The sequence below is a fragment of the Hemitrygon akajei genome, chromosome 12 (assembly GCF_048418815.1).
Source record: "Hemitrygon akajei chromosome 12, sHemAka1.3, whole genome shotgun sequence".
In the NCBI taxonomy this organism is placed as follows: Eukaryota; Metazoa; Chordata; class Chondrichthyes; order Myliobatiformes; family Dasyatidae; genus Hemitrygon; species Hemitrygon akajei.
In genome coordinates this window covers 23,290,354-23,309,244 of record NC_133135.1, presented here as the reverse complement: position 1 = coordinate 23,309,244, position 18,891 = coordinate 23,290,354, and the positions used below count along the sequence as shown (strand labels likewise).

At 44.2% G+C, this 18,891-nt stretch overlaps 1 protein-coding gene and 1 long non-coding RNA gene across 3 annotated transcripts in view; one reads left to right on the top strand and one right to left on the bottom strand.

The window, feature by feature from the left end:
- LOC140736796 (choline transporter-like protein 3) overlaps positions 1 to 18,643 on the bottom strand; it is a 147,095-nt gene extending 128,452 nt beyond the window's left edge. Inside the window, exon 1 of one of the 2 annotated variants that reach the window (XM_073062723.1) lies at positions 18,453 to 18,643. In XM_073062723.1, coding sequence (XP_072918824.1) covers positions 18,453 to 18,476 — 24 coding nt within the window. In that variant the 5' untranslated portion in view covers positions 18,477 to 18,643. The remainder of the gene's footprint in view (positions 1 to 18,452) is intronic. The other variant, XM_073062725.1, reaches the window with a different exon arrangement.
- On the top strand, positions 373 to 3,701 carry LOC140736552 (uncharacterized). Its single transcript, XR_012100966.1, has 2 exons — positions 373 to 937; positions 3,398 to 3,701. It is a non-coding gene; the product is annotated as an uncharacterized lncRNA (long non-coding RNA).
- Positions 18,644 to 18,891: the final 248 nt, after the last annotated feature.

Genomic DNA, 18,891 nt, shown 5'->3' with positions numbered 1-18,891 from the left:
AAAGAAGTGTTGGCAATGATGAGAGTCCAGAGGAGGTTCTTGAGAATGATCCCAGGGACGAAAGGGTTAACCAATGAGGAGTGTTTGATGGCTCTGTGCCTTTACTCGCCGGAGTTTAGAAGAATGAAGGGGGAACTCATTGAAACCTATCAAACATTGGAAGGCTTAGATAGAGTGGATGTGGAGACAATGTGTCCTATAGTGGGAGAGTCTTGCACCAGAAGGCACACCCTTAGAACTGGACATCCAGTTACAGAACAGGGATGAAGAAAAAAATTCTTCAGCCATGGGGTGGTGAATCTGTGGAATTCATTGCCACAGGCAGCTGTGCAAGCCAAGTCAATTTGTATAGTTAAGGCAGAGGTTTGTGATTAGTAATAGCTAGCAGCACTAATTAGCTGAAATGTACCCCATGTATTACACTCAGCCTTTGTTTAGTAAGAGATAACGGTGGCGGACAGGATGGTGCGAGCAGGAATGTAATGTGAGGGAGGTTGTCTGGAAAAATAACCTTGGCCAGGAATAGGGCCCCAATGCGAACTGGAAAGAAATAATGGTGGCGCACCGAGAGCTAGGCAAGAGCGATTGATTAGTTAATGAATAGATGATATGCAATTAAAAATTGATTGGATATGCTAATAAAACCGAAATGTAACCGAGATAAGAAATTACTATAAAGAATGCTGTACACCAGAGCTCGGTGGGCTTTCGGTGACAAGTTCATTGATTGCCTCAGCCTTTGTTTGCAAATAAAGGTTTAAACTTCTTGGAGAATTGTCTGCGTCTCCTGGTCATTTCAAGTAACCACGACAAAACTGGCGTCACGAACAGGATCGGAAAGAGACCTGCGAAAAGGATTCGGCGGGTTGAGGCCGCTTCCCGGTCCCTCAGGAGCCCTCACAGAGCTAACAGAATTATGGGTGCACCCAGAAAAAAGGTAAGCGCTTTTTGCGACAATTTGGATTAAAATTCTGTTGGTTTTGGGGGTCTCGGGGACTCAGAAGTGTGTAGCAACTGCCGAAGGGTCTCTCCGATCCAAAGAATCTGGCAGAATTGGGGGTTTGACAGGAGGCTCAGAAGATTGATCGAGAACACTGCAGTGGGGGTAAGTACGAATAAGGTAATAAGAAGTTGAGTAAAGAAATTTCCACGTGGTGTTGGTAAGTCCCTGTGGATACCACTTCACACGAAGCGAAGGGCTGAACGGGCAGGGAGAGTGAAGAGAAACTTCTGTGAGTACTGCCCTAGGTTGAGGGCTGCTCAGACAGAACGGAATAGAAGGTAAGAAGAATTTGATAAATTGCTTGAACACTGGTAGAATAAACTGTAGGGCTAGGCATGGAGATAGGATCGGGGAGGTATTTGAACTGTGAGATTTTTAAAAAAGAAATAATACCTAAGAGAAGAAGAGAATAACATGGTGGAAGAAAAAGGAACAGCAGTAGACATACTGTGCAAGAAATTCCCAGTAAGTAGAGGTGAGATTATTGTAATTTCAGAGAAATGGGAAAAAAGAACCAAAAACCTGCGCACGAAATGGCCAAAAGAAGGGACATTCGATGTAAGCTTGTGTGAAGAGATGCAAGCACTAATTAAAAATCATAAACCAAACGATAAGTCCAAGAAAAGGGAGAAAAGGAGAGAGCAGGAGATGGAAGTGTTGAAACTTTTTAGGATGGAGGGAGAGAGATTGAGAAAGACAGGCAGGATATTGATAATAAACGAAAAGACAAAAGGGAACAGGAAAAACAGTCGGGTGGGGGAGAGGAAAAACCTAACAGAAGCCCGGCTTCAGCTCCATACACGGATCTGAAAGAAGTAGAAGGACCCCCTCCCTATTATGAGCAGGGAACACCCAAGCAGTGTCCCATGATATCAGGAACAGTAAGCCTGCAGGGGGAAGTAGAGGTCTGGGACCCTGAGGAGGAAAGGAGGAAATATGAGAGGGTGAGAGAGGTGCTGAGGAACGAGATAGAGGGAGAAAAGATAAGGATGGAACAGGAAAGAAGGGAGATGGAAAGAGAAGTGGAAAGGCTACAGCAGCAGAGAGAGAAGAGGGATTATGAGGAGTATCGGTTATACTGTAGAGACAGACAGACTAAAAGAGAACAGGAATCATGAGTGAGTTGAGAGGAAGTTGGAGGAAGGTAGGAGACAAGAGTTTGGAGGAAGTACGAGAGAGGACGGAGAGGCAGATATTGGAGATGGAAGAGGGGACTAGAGGAAAGAAGGAGCAAGGAAGAAGGTATACCCCAGGATGGTATGAGTGGCAACCTGTAGTATTAGGGCCAGCAATAGATGAAGAACCAAGTGAGGAAGGAAGCTTGATTACATGGAACGGGGAGAAGGAGATGCTGCCACTGCTGGTAAAGGGATCAGGACAAGTACAGTATATCCCTTGGGGATCCCAGGACCTGGAAGGGCTGAAAAGTACTCTGCCTAGTCTGCACGAGGGGGTGGGAAAGTGGATTAGAGCCTTCGAGGAGGAAACAACGGGACAATTGTTGGCTATGGGAGATTTGAAGGCACTGCTGATAAGGTTGATGGGAACTTCCAAGCTAAAAGAACTGATGGAAATGGCTGGCTTACAGAATGTGGACAGCCCACAGACTGATGGGACCAATTTTGATCCAGTGAGACAGAGGGTATGGCAGGCCCTCAGGAAGCTTTATCCACCCAGAGTGGACCCCAAAGCCTTAAAAGGGGAACCACTGGGAGACACTGAAAACCCAGCAGCCTATGTAGAAAACCAGTTGAAAAGGTGGAGACTGGAGACTGAGCAAGAGGTGGAAAATAGCTTGTTTCTGAACTCACTGTTCCGACAAAGCATTCTGGACGCAATGCCTCCGCAAGTCAAATCTAAATTGGAGGAAGTGGTTGGGCTGTCGTCGCTGACCCCACAAGTATTCAGCGATCACGTAGTCCACGCGGTGGAGAAATATCGGAGAGACAAACGAAAGCTGGCTGAGCAGCAAGAAGAAGTGCAGCAAAAGCTATTGCAAATGCAGCTCGAAGAACTGAAAAAGAAGGAAAAAGAAAAAAGCAAAAAGATGCTGCCAGCCACCACCAGTGTGAGTACAGCCATTAAAGTGAATGAAGCACCAATAGATGGAGGAACCGGTCATTCTGTCAGTCAAGGGCCAGAAAACCCCATGCCAATAATGAATGTCTTCGGAGGAGCATTTCCACAGATGCCCTATCAGGGACAGAGTAGATTTAAGCAACAGCCCAGACAGGACTGGAAGTCTCAAGGAGGGGGGCAGAGGAATTATGGGCAGACTGGTTAGAAAGCAGACTAGAGGGATGGGGTGCGTGGCTGACCAAAATGGCAATGACTACAGGTATTGTGCTGATAAGTTGTACATTTATTCTGTGCTGTTTTCTTCCATGTCTCAAGACTTTGATAGTGTGTGCGACAGCAAAACGATTCCCGATGCTCCTGGAAATTGTTGAATCTGACCCCAGACAAGGAGAAAAACCGATGATGTACTGTTACAGTCTGCGCAATGCATCAAGCGGACTGGAGGGTGTTAATGATGTGGACACTAGTCTGTAAAGGTGTCTGAGTCTTTTTTCCTGTCTCAGCTACGGAGGGACAGGTTTTTGGCTCAGCAGCCTAGGGTAGCAGAGAGAGATCATTTTGAGCTCCGAGTACGGAAATTGTAGTTGACCCGAATTTGGGATTAAAATGCTGGACTTTATTTTGCCTTTGGTGCACGGCCTCTGAGTGTTCTCTTTCTGTGTGAGACCCTGTGGGTCTCAAAGGGGGGATTATATTGAGAAATATACCTGACATAATCATTAATTATATTGAGAAATATACCCGACATAATCATTATATATACCTGAAATATAATCACTATGTACTAGCTATTTACTATACTATGTAATCACTATGTAATCACTTCTAGGTACTGAATATTACTATGTATTATTTTACTAGACACATTTTGCTATGTATTGTTTTAACTAGATACTTTGTACTCTCTTAGCTGCATACTGTGGCACTTACAGAACACCTGTTTAGCTAGCAGCACTATTAGCTGAAATGTACCCCATGTATTACCCTCAGCCTTTGTTTAGTAAGAGATAACGGTGGCGGACAGGATAGTGCGAGCAGGAAATGTAATGTGAGGGAGGTTGTCTGGAAAAAATAACCTTGGCCAGGAATGGGGCCCCAATGCGAACTGGAAAGAAATAATGGTGGCGCACTGAGAGCTAGGCAAGAGCGATTGATTAGTTAATGTATAGATGATATGCAATTAAAAATTGATTGGGTATGCTGATAAAACCGAAAATGTAACTGAGATAAGAAATTACTATAAAGAATGCTGTACACCGGAGCTCGGTGGGCTTTCGGTGACAAGTTCATTGATTGCCTCAGCCTTTGTTTGCAGATAAAGGTTTAAACTTCTCAAAGAATTGTCTGCGTCTCCTGGTCATTTCAAGTAACCACGACAAAGGCAGGAGAATGGGGCTGAGAGGGATAATACATCGTCGGTGACTGAATAGTGGAGCAGACTTGATGAGCCAAATGGCCTAACTCTGCTCCTATGTTTTATGCTGCCATTAAAAACATCAACCACACAGTACTTAGACTTTTAATCACAACAAGAATGCTACACAGGCTTTTCAAAATGACCACGTGTACAACTGATTAACCTAGTATGCTTGTGAGTTGTACAATTAGTGGGGTAACTGTGGTGACACGGTAAACACTGGTAAATTATTATTAGCTGTGAACATAGCTCACGATATCATGCAAACCTACCTTCCTTCCATTGACTCCACCTGCCTCTGGAAAGCAGCCAACATAATCAAGGGCCCCTTCTACCCCGGTCACTCTCACTTCTCACCCTCCCCTCTTTCCATCCGGGAAATGTTAGGAAAGTCTGAAAGCATTTACCACCCGATTCAAAGATAGTTTGTATCCCATTGTTAGCAGATTCTTGACTGGGCCTCTCATATGCCAAGGATGAATTCATGATCTTCCAGTCTACATCTGCACAGCCCTGTGCACTTTATCCGTTTACTTGTGTTCTACTTTCCCCACAACTGTTGTGCTATCTTCTGCATTCTGATTTCTGTTACTACCTCGACGTACTTATGAATGGAATGACTGTACTTTGTGTACACGACAGCAATAATAATAAACCAAACCATCTTTGAACATTCTGATCCTTACAGCTCTCAATTCAGTTGCGCTTGACAGTAACCACACACATTTTATCCATAAATGGGAAAAGATTTTGTCAAACACTTAACTATGATAAAAAATAAACTATTTTGCAAAAAGTGGAACCAAAACAAAAAGAAAAAGAGATCTAGCCATTCTAATGAGTGAAATTTTGCATTTTGTTTTGTTTGGCATACAAAGTATTTGGGTTTATTCCAAGCTTTGAAAGATTTTTCAAACATACCCACATGAATTAAAAGATCACAAATCTACCCCGATTCCTGACACCCTCACTTCTGTCTCATACCCGACCCACACTCCGGATCTCTGCTCTGACCGCACACACAACTGACCCATGTTTACCAAATTTCACCAACACTGGTTTCAGACCCAGCCCATTTTCCTGACCCTCAGCTCCAGCCACATACCTGACCAAATATCCTTCAGATTCACTGGCAGGAAAACTGAACCAACGTCAGTGTCCTCTCCTGTTTCAACAACCCCAGAAGCTGTGCCCTAATTATACTTTGTCTACTACGTGTGACTACTCCTTTGTTCCCACACCCAATACAGACACTGCAGTCTGACATTGTTATGAGAGGAGATTACCAAACAGACAGAGAAAGATGTGGTCAGAACCCCCTTGGAGAAGAGTAACATTCAGATTTATTTATAACACATACATTGAAACATACAGTGAAATGTGTCTTTTGTGTTACAATCAACACACTCAATGATGTACTGAGGGTTGCCCACAGGTATCACCATACATTCCAGCGTCAACATAAAACACCCACAAGTTCAATAGAACAACATAAACAGCAACAGCAGCAGCAAAACCAACCCCTTTCCCCACAAACTCACCCCTTCACATACAGACAGGTCTCCAGCCCCAGGACAGGTCTCCTCTGGGCTTCCAGTCCTTGGCTCCTAACTCAGAGACTTGCAAACATCAGGTCTCCAACTTCAGACTTTGCTGATCACAGGTTTGTCCTTTGGCATTAGATCCCCGATCTTACCGATAAGAAAGATTTTGCTTCCTGAATACTTATGGATTTTGAGCTTCTGATCATGAAGGTCACCATGAAATTTCCATATCACACATCATTTGTTTGAAATTGCCTACATGTTATTTCAATTCATAATTCAAGTCAATTACAATGTTACCCACAATGTAAGCTGAAAAGTTTTTATCTTGCCCAGGCTCAGCTAGGCAGACCAGATGCTCATGGCAGGCCAGGTTTCAGAAAGGCTATAAAAGCATCTCACACACACACACACTGTATTGTGCACTGCATTTACATGTATATCAGTTCCGATCACGTTGATTCTCACGCTGTATGCACATTGCATATTATGTGTACTCATTATAATAAAGTCATTTTATCTCAGGAGTGTTTGTGACAGCAAAATATCTCACCGATGTTTCAACAGCCATGATACTTTGTCATATTTGTGGGAAATATATGCTTAAATGTCAAAGACACAGCGTGCCTCCTCTTATTGAGAAAGCCTGTAAGAGAGTGTACAATTGGCCACCAAGACAAAGCTCACGTTTGTTGCGCAACATGCGCTGTCGATCTTAGAGTTTAGCTCAGAGGTACTCAGCAGTCAATGCTGTTCGCTGTCCCAATGATAAGGTGAGAGCAGAAAGACCATGTAACAGACTGTTACTTCTGTCTGACCAGTGTGTCTGGTTTCTCTGCGAAGTCCATTGAATACCCCGATCTCCCTTCGGCCACGAGGCCTGTGCCATATGATGATGGTCTTCAGTACCGAAGCCACCAGAGACATGGAGTCTAGAGGAGGCAGAGGAAGATGCCATGATGCACGAGCCAGGAATGGTAAACAACACTGATACTGATACAGACTTTGAACCCTTTACGTCAAGTGAACCTCATCGGACAACTCAATCTGAGTTAAATGACCTGGTCAGAGACTTGGGTCTGTCAAAGGCAAAGCAGAATTACTGGGTTCAAGACTGCAAGGATGGAATTTGCTGTCACCAGGCACAAAAGTTTCCGTGAAGGATTCGATAGTTGTGACAGATGTTTCCCAGGATAACTGATGCCAAGAATAAGGAAAGTATTTTTCTTGATCCAGAAATCAAACAGGTCATCAATGACAGTCAACTCAAAGAACTTCTAGCGGAACCAGAGAACAATCACATGGAAGGCATTGAAGGATGTTGTTGAAATTTTTCTTGGCAACTACAGGGCAACAAACTACGTGCAGCTGGTTGACAACAGGCTTCAAGGTACAAAACCATGAAGTGCAACTTGTCACTAAAGATTCATTTTCTGCATTCCCATTTAGACTTGCCCTGCACTGTCAGTGACGAGCACGGTGAAAGGTTTCACCAGGACGTGGTGGTCATGGAGAAATGGTATCAGGGCAATTGGAATCCATCAATGCTGGCTGATTATTGTTGGACACTTAAGCGAGAAGCCTCAGACACGGAATACAAATGAAAATAATCAAAACATTTTTAGCTTAGTTGAACTATTGCAAAGCATCAGCACCATTAATGCAATTAAAGGCATTATATTCAACACAAGCTAATTTTTTGTTCCACAAATTCCTACATGATACAAGTTGTCTGAAATTATATTTGTGTTCAGCTTCAAGTAATCTATCATAACCACAAAAATTTTTTGAGGTAGCAAAACTTCCAAAAAAATTTACTGTCCAGTGTAATGGGTTTGGGCTTTGGGCCCTGACTCTGGACTCGCATGGACCTCTGAGACCCTGGTGTGACTCCTTTGGACCTCTACCATTGGTATCTGACCCTCAGGCTTCTACCTCTATACCTCTGACCCATGACCACTCAGAAAGCAGAAGGGGGGGTGGGGTTCAGCATGCTAGTAAGGAGCTCAGGCTCAAGCATTGGGGCCAGCCAGAAACCCTGTGTATGTGGTGGAAGGAGAAGATTAACTCCCAATGTATCCACTCACCCACTCATCAGCCATCTCCTTCCACATCTGTGGAAGAGACTGGTTCTGACATTGGTCTCAACAATCACCACAAATCAGAGTGGAGAAAGGCCTCTGAAGCCTCCAACGATCCTGTGCATTGGCACCAGCAAACCACTTGGTGATGGAACCAGTCAGAATGCTGTCCACAGTACATCTGTAGAATTTGCAAGAGTCTTTGGGGACATACCAAATCTCCTCAAACTGCTAATGAAGTGTAGCCACTGGCACGCCTTCATCTTGATTGCATCAAAATGTTGGGCCCAGGATAGATCCTCCAGAATATTGATGGCCAGGAATTTGAAACTGCTCACTCTTCCCACCACTAACCCCTCAGTGAGGATCGGTGTATGTTCTCCTGACTTCCCCTTCCTGAACAATTTGCTGGTCTTGCTGAAGTTGCATGCAAGCTATCTTCCATCTTGAAGGACTGCTTAAGATGATAAAGTGTTCAGATTTCCAGTAACTCTGCATTGTGTCCTTAGTCCAACCTTCAAAAATCTGATTGCTAACACATTGTTACAGTTGATGACATTAGAAAAGCTTTATAGTGCAAGATAAATTAACCAAGAGGGTTCCAGTTAACAGCAAAATGCCCAAGCCAACTTGGTATTTATCTCAGGCTGCTATGGGAAGTAAGGGAAGAGATTGCTGGGGCTCTGACTGAGATTTTTAGTTCTTCATTGGACATGAGTGAGGTACTAATTGATTGAGATTCAAGGTGAGTTGGGAAAAGTCTGGTAACCACAGGCCTGCTAGCCTAACATCAGTAGTAGGGAATTTATTGGAAAATATTCTGAGATACGACAGGAGTGAATGGAGAACAAAAATGGGGAATAGAAAAAGAGAGGAGGAGACGGGGGGGGGGGGGGAAGAAATGACTGAAGTTAGCGAAATTGATGTTCAATGGTCTTCATTGGTCAATGCATTGAACACAAGAAAAGGCAGGTTATGCTCCAATTTGTGAAACATTGTTCAGATATCATCAGGAGTACCATTTGCAGCTCTAGTCTCTGCACTAGAGGGAAGATGTGATCAATATACTTCATTACCTCTTCAAAATAAAAATTCAGTCAGATTGGTCAGACAGGATAAGAAGCGAGGGCATTTTCCCCCAGGAATGGAGGTCAAGTTGGGGTAAAAAGATGAGGGGTATAGATAAGGGATACTTCAGGAAACTATCCAACATATCATCAGTAGATAAAACTGGAAGCAGCAAGAGATTTAGAGGGGATTCACCAGCAGTGATAGTCGGCCGGTGGTGGACTTTGAGGCGAACGGTCCTGAGTTCGAATCCATCCCGCTGTATGCATGCTTTCATCTGTGTTGGGTTGAGCGTTGGTCGAGCTAGCAACTTAGCCTTATTAGAAAAACATTCAAAGGTGCGAGAAGGAACAAGAACACCAATATGATGAGGACCTGGATTAAGTTGCCAGAGGGAATGAAGGAAACGTAGTCTAAGGCGTGTCTGCTCTAGATGATCATTTGAGTTGCTTATGCACAGAAACCTACAGGCTAAGTAGTGGAAGATGGATTAATATGGATGAGTCCCCACTGGACATCGTGAACGCGCTGGACAAATGGTCTGTTCCATGCAGTGTGACACTGTGGTGCAAGGCCAAAACCAATCTGTAATTATCCCTTCCCTATACGTAGAACTAAACCATAAATCCAGAACAGAGAGAAACCAAAAGTGTTTCAAGTTTGGGACTTATTTTGTAAACCCCTTAAGAAAAAAAACACAACCTTCACATATTGTGATTTCAGAAGTTTCACGCACCCCCACAATGAATAAGCAGATCACGCAACAAAGCTATGGTGTTCCACAAACTCTCTGATTCACATTGTGAAGATTGCATCTCCACACAGCCCATGTCATTAGTGATTAGATTGATTTTCTGTAATATCCTGAGAGTTCAACATGACGTTCTTCTGGGGTTTATTTACGAGGCTCAGTTTCAGCAATTATAATGCCTTCATGTTGCTTTGTGAGCAAATTAATCAGCATGTGGAATAATTATAAAAGGCCAAGAACCTAAACAATTTAAAGTGCCGTATTGTTGACAGGAAACATCCTGTTGAATCTCCCCTTCAGCCTTTCCTACACTATCACATTTCTCCAGCAGTGTAGTGAACAGATTCATACATGTTACTCAGAACCATTCCCATTCCATACCACATCTCGTTGATTACATGCCGGAAATTGTGACCTTGAATTTACTGGAGTCATCTTGTGTGTACCATTAGAGGTTATGGATCATCGCATAAGCTAAACAATAATTATTTTATTTTATCTGTAATGCATAAAGCACTCATGTTTTACCATCTGGGATAAATTCAAACAATAACAACAAAATACTAATTCCTGAATCATACACCAAGCATTCCATTTTATGGTTTTAACTCACTATTCAATAGCTGCAAGTAACATTAGTTTAATAATTTTGGGATAAATGCAAGTCTGTGTTAAAGAGCAACACACACAAACTGCTGGAGGAACTCAGCAGGTCAGGTAGCATCTCTGGAAAGGAATAAGCAGTTGATATTTCAGGCTGAGACCCTTCTTCAGTACTGGAAAGAAAGGGGGAAGATGCCAGAATAAGGGGAGGGAGGGGAAGGACTACAAGCTGGAAGGTAATAAAGCCAGGTGTGTGGGAGAGGAGAGAATGAAGTAAGAAACTGGGAGCTGCCAGGTAGGAAAAGATAAAGCACTGGAGAAGAAGGAATCTAATGGGAGAGGAGAGTGGACCACGGACGAAAGGGAAGGTGGAGGGGCACCAGGGGGAGCTGACAGGCAGGTGTGAAGTGGGGAAATAAAGAAGAGGAAAGGGGGGGGGTAGGAAAAAAATAACTGAAAGTTGGAGAAATTGATGTTCATGCCATTGGGTTGGAGGCTACCGAGACAGAATATAAAGTGTTACTCCTCCAGGCTGAGAGTGGCCTCATTGTGGTAGAAGAGGAGGCCATGAACCAACATGTCGGAATAGGAATGCCACTTGAAGAAATAAGTGCCAGGAGGGAGATTATTGGGGAAGGACAAATGGACAAGGGAATCACAGAGGGAGTAATCCCCACAGAAAGCAGAGAATGGAGGAAGGAGATAAGAATGCGTTTGGTGGTAGAGTCCTGTTGAAGATGGCAGGAGTTGCGGAGAATGTGTTGGTAGGAGGAGAGGGTAAGAGGAACTCTATCCCTGTTAAGGCAGCGGGAAGATGGGGTCAACACGGACATCTGAGGAATGGAGGAGATGCAAATGAGGGCAGCATCAATGATGTAGGAAGTGAAAATCTGTTCTTTGAAGGAGGAAGACTAAAGAGGCTCCTGTGCCAAGATGAGTCCACCCTTTCAGTAGATGAGCAACACCTCATACTCTGTCTGGGTAGCCTCCAACCTGGTGGAAAGAATATCGATTTCTCCTCTTTACAAGAGAAATGAATTTCCCCTCACCCTTCTTACTCTATTCCCCACACTGACCATTTCCCTCTTCTCACCTGCCTATTAGTTCCCCGTGTCTGTTCCTCCTTCCCTTTCTCCTATCGTCCACTCTCCTCTCCTATCAGATTCCTTCTTCTCCTGCCCTTGACTTTTCCCACCCACCTGGCTTCAACTTTCACCTTCCAGCTAGCCTCCTTCCCCTCCCACCTTTTTATTCCGGCATCTTCCCCCTTCCTTCTTAGTCCTGTAGAAGGGTTTCGGCCCGGAGTGTTTTCTGTCGACTCCTTCCCATAGATGCTGCCTCAGCTGCTGAGTTCCTCCAGCATTTTGTGTGTGTCACTTTGGATTTCTGGCATCTGAAGAATTCCTCATGTTTATCATAAAGAGGCTTTGTTTGTGGGATGGAATAAAAATGAAGAACAATCCCTTTTTCAAAATTCTTGCTTATGTTTGTGTTTGTTGACACAAGGCCTGAAGATGCTGGAATCTAAAGAAGCAAACAATCTGCTGGAGGAGTTCAGTGGGTTGAGCAGCGTCTCTGGGAAGGAAAGGAACTGGATCAACATCCTGCATCAGGACTGGGATGTGTCACACTAAAACGTGGAACCGTCCTGCAGCAGACAATTCCTTTCCTCCCACAGACACGGCTTCACTTACTGAGTTCCTCCAGCAGTTTTTGAAACTCCTGCCTATCTATGTTCAAGAGCTTATGTTCAGTTTGATTCTCTGTATTACCAACGCTAAAACTGGAAAGTTCAGGAACATGCCTACCTGTGGTGAGGTGCCCTGTTCGAATGAAATGTGGGCATTGTGGCAGAAACTGCCCAGGGCTCAGAAAAATGGAAATATACCCTTTCTTTTCCAACTGTAGATGAAGTGAAATAATGCATTACCTCTAAGACCAGGCACTCTCTGCCACACTTTGCCCTCACTTCATTGTATCCCACAACTGCACTCTTCTTCATTCTTCATTTCCACATCATTTTGACTTTGAAGTTGCTAACAGCATGTCCTGACTCTCTGGCACCTGATACCTTAGTGAGTGATGTACCAGTGGTGTCAACTTCCCAAACAATGATAGGCAAGTCAAAGCTGATGATGGCCAATGCTACCAAAGTGGAGAGTCAAACTATCTGCTGGATCATACCAGCCCTGATACAAGGTTTTGACCAAAAACACTGACAAAACATCCTTTCCCCCATAGATAGTGCTTGACCTGCTGAGTTCCTCCAGCAGATTGTGTGCTTCTCCTGATCCCAGCACCTTGTGTCACCACAAAAGTGAAAACAGGCATCCTAAAAACATACAGGTAAGACACGGGGAAGGAGCAAGGCATTCTGGTCTGAGAGTCCAATCTGCCATTCAATGAGATGATGGTTGATCTTCAGTCTTGATATCACATCCTGCCAAATTCCTGTATTCCCAGATCCTTTGGTATGTGGAATATCAGAGAGAAGCTACAGAGCCTGAAGACTGATGACCCACACGCAAGGTTTCAGGAACTGCTTCTTCCAATTGCCATCAGATTTCTGAATAGTCCATGAACTCATTAACACTACCTCACTATTCCTCCTTTGCACTACTTATTTATTTTTCATTGTAACTTGCAGTAATTTTACTGCTGCCACAAAACAACAAATTTCATCTGTCAATGATAATATACAACGAATCTGATTCTATGGACCTTGGTTCTAAACAAGTCAGTGATGGTGCCTCCACACACTTCAGGGCAAAGATTCATCACTTCTGAGTGAGCACACTTCTCTTCATCTCAGTTCCAAACTGTCTGCTCCCTGCTTGTGTTTGCAACCCCTCAGTTAAGAAAAGCTTTCTCTTGGTGTCTATCTACTCTGTTGAGCCATCTAAGAATTTTGATTGTTTCAGAGATCAGTTCTTGGCAAACGCCAAAGAAAGAGGTCTAAACTATTGTATCTCCTTGTGTGGTAGATATACTATCCTAATAACCAGCCTGGTGAATCACTGCTGTATTCCTGTACCAGATAGAGTATATCTATTTTTTTTAGATAAACTAAACATAAACAATTTTTTTAAAAAAAGGACCTAGTGCTTTCCTAGCATATATGGTGAATAAACTCTTCTTGGACTTCCAGCCAGGTAAAAGTATCAATTAAAACTGACGTTTCAATGATAATTCTGCCATCTTCATTAGGGATGATGCCTAGACATATCTAGTCTGGAGGTATTTATACCCCATAATCTGCCACCCCCGATTGGTTAGTCCTCATCCAATCAGATTTCTGCTGTCCCACTTTGCAATCAAATTTCAGTTCTTACTTCGAGCAAGACCTTCGGCTTTCTTAAAATTGTTTTCCTCTAGTTTTATTTCAATGGCTTCCTTCACCAGGTGACCCCAAAAGCAATTGATGCGGCACAGTAGTTTTGTGCCGTTGAAGTCAATCCTATGGCCATTGCGAATAGTATGTTCTGCTGCCATTGATTTCTCCAGGTAACCCAAATGGATAGACGTCCTGTGCTCTTTGATATGGGTTTCCACCGTGTGCCCCGTCTGGCTAACATACTCTAGTCTGCATTCACAGGGAATCCTGTCAACGCCAGCCGAGCTGAGTCCCAGGTCATCTTTGACCCATACAAGCTGTGACTTGAGCTTCCTTACAGTTTGTGGATGGTACTAATCTGGAATTTCTTCAGGATCCTGGTGATCCTTCCAGAAACCATGGGAATATAAGGAAGACAGGCGTTAGTGATGGGTTCCTCCTCATTGTTAGCTTTCCTGGTTTTTCTCTCAGCCCTTTAAAGGGCCCGAATGATCTCATTCATCTTGTAGCCATTCTGTAGGAATGTCAGGCGTAAACGTCTTATTTCCTCCGAGAAGCAATCTGGGTCCTAAATAGATTTCATACTGTGAAAGTAGAAAGGACCACTCTACATTGGGAGGTGTGATGGCAACTGTTATTGTTTGTTGAGGTACGAGTCCATGTGAGTGGGTTTCCAAAAAAATGCCATGTCTGAGGCTATTGGCCAGTTTCCGTTTTATTAGAATGCGGAGGCAACCATTCTTCTCCATCTCAATCGTCAATTCAATGTTTGGATGTATGCCACTCAGATGGTTGTGGAACTGTTGGAGTGCCTGGAGTCCCTGAGCCTACACTATGAAGGTGTCATCGATGTATCTGAAAAAGTGTTTGGGACATAAGGGCGATGAACTCAGAGCCCTCTCCTCAAAGTCCTCCATGTACAATCAACGGTGACAAGGACGATCCCACAGCCACTCTGTCCATTTGTTCATAGTAGTTCCCTTTATAGAGGAAGTACATCAATGTAAGGGTGTGTTCAAACCCTTATCAAACCTTGAACGCAGGAGCACCAAGCTGTCGTTAATGGGAACTCTCATAGACAGGGACACCATATCGAAACTGACCATTATGTCCTCCAGGTTCAGCTGAATGTTGGTTATCGTTTTAACAAAGTCTGTCGAATTTGTGATTTGTTGCTCAAAGCCCCCAACAAAGGGAGACAGGATGGACATTAAATGCTTAGTGAGGTAGTCAATTGGAGAATCTTTTCCACTAATGATAGGCCTCAGGGGGAGCCTCCTTGTGCATCATAGGGAGCCCATAAAGTCTCGATTGTACAGGTGCCAGAGGCAGAAGTGTCTTGCATATGTCTGCTGGCAATCCAGATTTCTTCTGTAAAGCGGAAGTCATCCTTACAATTGAATCCATGGGATCCCGCTGTAGAACTCTGTAGGCGGAATCATCTAGAACCTGTTGGCCTTTCCTGTGGTATTCCTTCGAGGACATCAGGACCATTGCATTTGTTTTATCCACTGGTAAAATCATGATGGCCGGGCTTCGCCATGGAGTGCGTAGACCCAGAGAGCTTCGCCGACGAAATAAGATGATTATGCATGATGTTTAGCACAAGCACAATCACAAAGTAAGTTACTCACAGTGATGAATAGACCTCCTGTAGGCAGGGACATATGTTCAGAGGGATGCAAGCACAGATCTGTTGGAACAATAGGCGAGGACTTGAAGCATCAGAACACGCCCAAGAATTCCAAGGCAGAGGTGGAGTTGGATATGGGATATGTTTGTAAAGACAAGAGCCTTGGAAAAAAAACTGTTCTGAGACAGGATGGTGAGAACAAGGGGAGGACAGGTGAGGGTAGCCGGCGGGCCTCATACCCCTCTGAGATAGAGGCATGCCTGCCCTAGCACGCAAAGTCAGCTCCGGCGGACTGGGCGGATGAGATCCGGCTCTGCAGTCCTCCAGAGGGCATTGCAAGGCACAGGAGACATCATGGTCACCCAATGCATCCAAGGAATGGTGAGGACGAATGCTTAGCAAAAGACAAAAGGAAGGTAAACCACTCCGAACGTTAAAAAGCCTGAGGAGGCAGAAAAGGAAACTAGGTGCCAAACTGCTTTGTGGGGGCAGGATCAAGTGCGTCAGAAGTGGGTCACATGGAAAGCCTACGAAACTAAAAGAAGATACTAAAGGAAAAAGGTGACAAAGGAGACCAAGAACAGGGAAGGTGTCCAAGCAAATGCACACATCAAGACAAAACATTCACAACCTGCTGGCAGTGATGGGGTGGATGGGACAGCACACATAGGAGCAGTAGTGCTGAAAACACCTGCTGGACACTATGGTGAATTCCCCAGTCCTTCTGAAGAGTTGTGCATTCCAATCTTTAACATCAATCTTGCAGACTTTCAACTGAACATCTTATTTGAACGACCATAACTCTAGTAGTGCAGAAATCTCTGCACCGTACCCGAGTACTCCAGATCTCTGTGCTCAGGTCTCCAACTCCCCAGCCTTCTTTCCTAGAGTATAACCCACCAAAACTTCCATTATTTCAGAATCAGACCTTATTCATGATTTAAAAAATACAAAGAAATATTGCAAAAACCCTTTCTATTCTTTGTCAGCATATTGCACAATGTAAACTTTAGAGAGAGGGGAAAACACGGGAGAAATTTGGCACCTCTCCATTGACCATTAGCAATTTTATCGATGCGCAATGGAAAGCATCCTATCCAGATGCATCATGGCTTGGTACAGCAACTGTTCTACACATGATCTACACATGATCTGCTCTACACATGATCCCAAGAAACTGCAGAATTGTGGCCACAGTTGAACACATCATGGAGACAAGCCTCTCCTCCAACCACTTTGTCTATACTTCTCTTTGCCCCAGTGAAGCAGCCAGCATAATCAAAGACCCCACAGCCACCCTAGGCATTCTCTCTTCTCCCCACCCCCGAAGGGCAGAAGATGCAAAAGCCTAAAGGTACCAGGTTCAGGTTCAAGAACAGATGAGAAAGCCTGCAGATGCTGGAAATCCAAAGCAACACACACAAAATGTTGGAGGAACACAGTAGGTTGGGCATCCATGGAAAGGAGTAAAGAGTTGATGTTTCTGACCTAGACCCTGCCACAGGACTGAGACGGAAGGGTGTTGGTCCTGATGAAGGAGCTCGGCCGGAAAGGTCAAATCTTTTCACAGATACTGACTGAGCCGCTGGAGTTCTATGTGTGTTGCTTTAGGTTTAAGGACAGCTTCTATAGATTGTTTTAGATTATTAAATGGCTCCTTGGTACATTAAAATGGACTTGATCTCACCATCTCTCCTCTTGATCTCAACAATCTCTCATTATGATCTTGCATACCGTTTACCTGCACTTCCTCTGTCCTTTCTACACTTTACTCTGCTTTAGTCCTATCCGTGTAATGATTTGATCTGTATAAAGAGTATGCAAGACAAGCTTTTCACTGTATTAGAGACAACAACAATAATAATAATAATAATGCACTATTGCCAGCCCACGACCCCAGTGCAGCGATATCCTTTTCATCATAAAGGACTCCTCCCATCCTGCGCAAGGACTGTTTGATCTGCTTCTGTCTGGTAGGCGCTTCAGATCCCTCCAGACTAAGACTAATAGGCACTGGAGAAGTTTTTTCCCTACTGCGGTCACTTTGCTGAACAGTTAACTGTCGGCTAACTATTACTTGGATTGCACTACCTGTATGTATAATCTATATTTTCATTTATATTTATCATTATTATTGTTATGAGCAGAGAGACAACATCTGCCGGAAGTAAATTCCTTGTATGTGCATAGGTACTTGGCGATTAAAGTCTGATTCTGATTCTGATTGTTCGATCCACCAAAACTATGGACGTTTTGAGCAGTGCCCACGCCGTCACTTGGCGCGCTTTTGTGATAGATTCCCGTAAAAGGCGCTGCTATTAGCTGAGGGTTGATAGTTCGAGTTCTTGTTTGCCTTGGTAAATAACATCCTTAAAAAGCCAGCCGTTTCAGCCCCCGCCAGGTTTTCAGAGGTTCCGTTCCAAGCCGAAACTACTGCTGAGCGAAAGAACTGTATCTTATATCTTTGGCCCCTTAGTTACTGACCTCTCTGTTAACTGAGCACAGATTGTATTAAATAAACATTAGACGGATAAACAAACATTTTCTGCAGAAGTAGAAACGACGTATGATGGAACACCCACAGTGGCCGTGATTAACTCGCCGTGGCCCAGAGCCCCTCATTAAAGCACGCACTTGACCGTATGATCGGCTTTTCACTCGCTCGCCTCTCTTCCAGGGCGGCCCCGAGCTCATTAAAACAAAGACCAAGAGAAATCCCGAGCCCCCGACCCTGCTGCAGTTCAATAGTGTATCCTGTAATCAGTTCCAGCGGCAGGGACTCGCCCATCGCAATGAACTTGAGTTTAAGAAGACGATTCAGCTATAATTTCGCTCCCGGTTTGTGCCGGCTTCAGTCACTGAGACATGAAGCAAACTGTGGAACAAAGAAGCGGAGCTCGATGAGGAGGAGCCCTGCCAACAAATCGGGTCACACTCACCTCGTACTGGCCACAGCAGGACATCCCGAGGCCCGGGCAGGGTTGAGCAGCAGCTGTCAATCCCGATTAGCGACAGAGCGGGAGAAGTCTCTCCGAAACTTGCGGTTGCGGTTCCTGCCGCCACTCCTGCTCACCTGCACGGCAGGGGGCGATAGTGAGCTCAACGAGCTTCTACCCACCTTCACCACCAGGAGTACAAAGTACAACATGCAGCACCCCGTCCAAATCAATTGTTACTCCTTTCGCACACCAGCAGGCAAATCTATTTCAGTCGGTTTGTAAATACTGATCTTTTGATTACATTGTTGATTCCTTGCATAAGGAATGAATAATTAACCAATCGCAATGAAGCTTAGATTCATTGACAGAAGGCTTTGGTATATTATTATTGTCACGTGCACCCAGATATAATGAATAGGGTGGGAAGGGTCTCTATGTC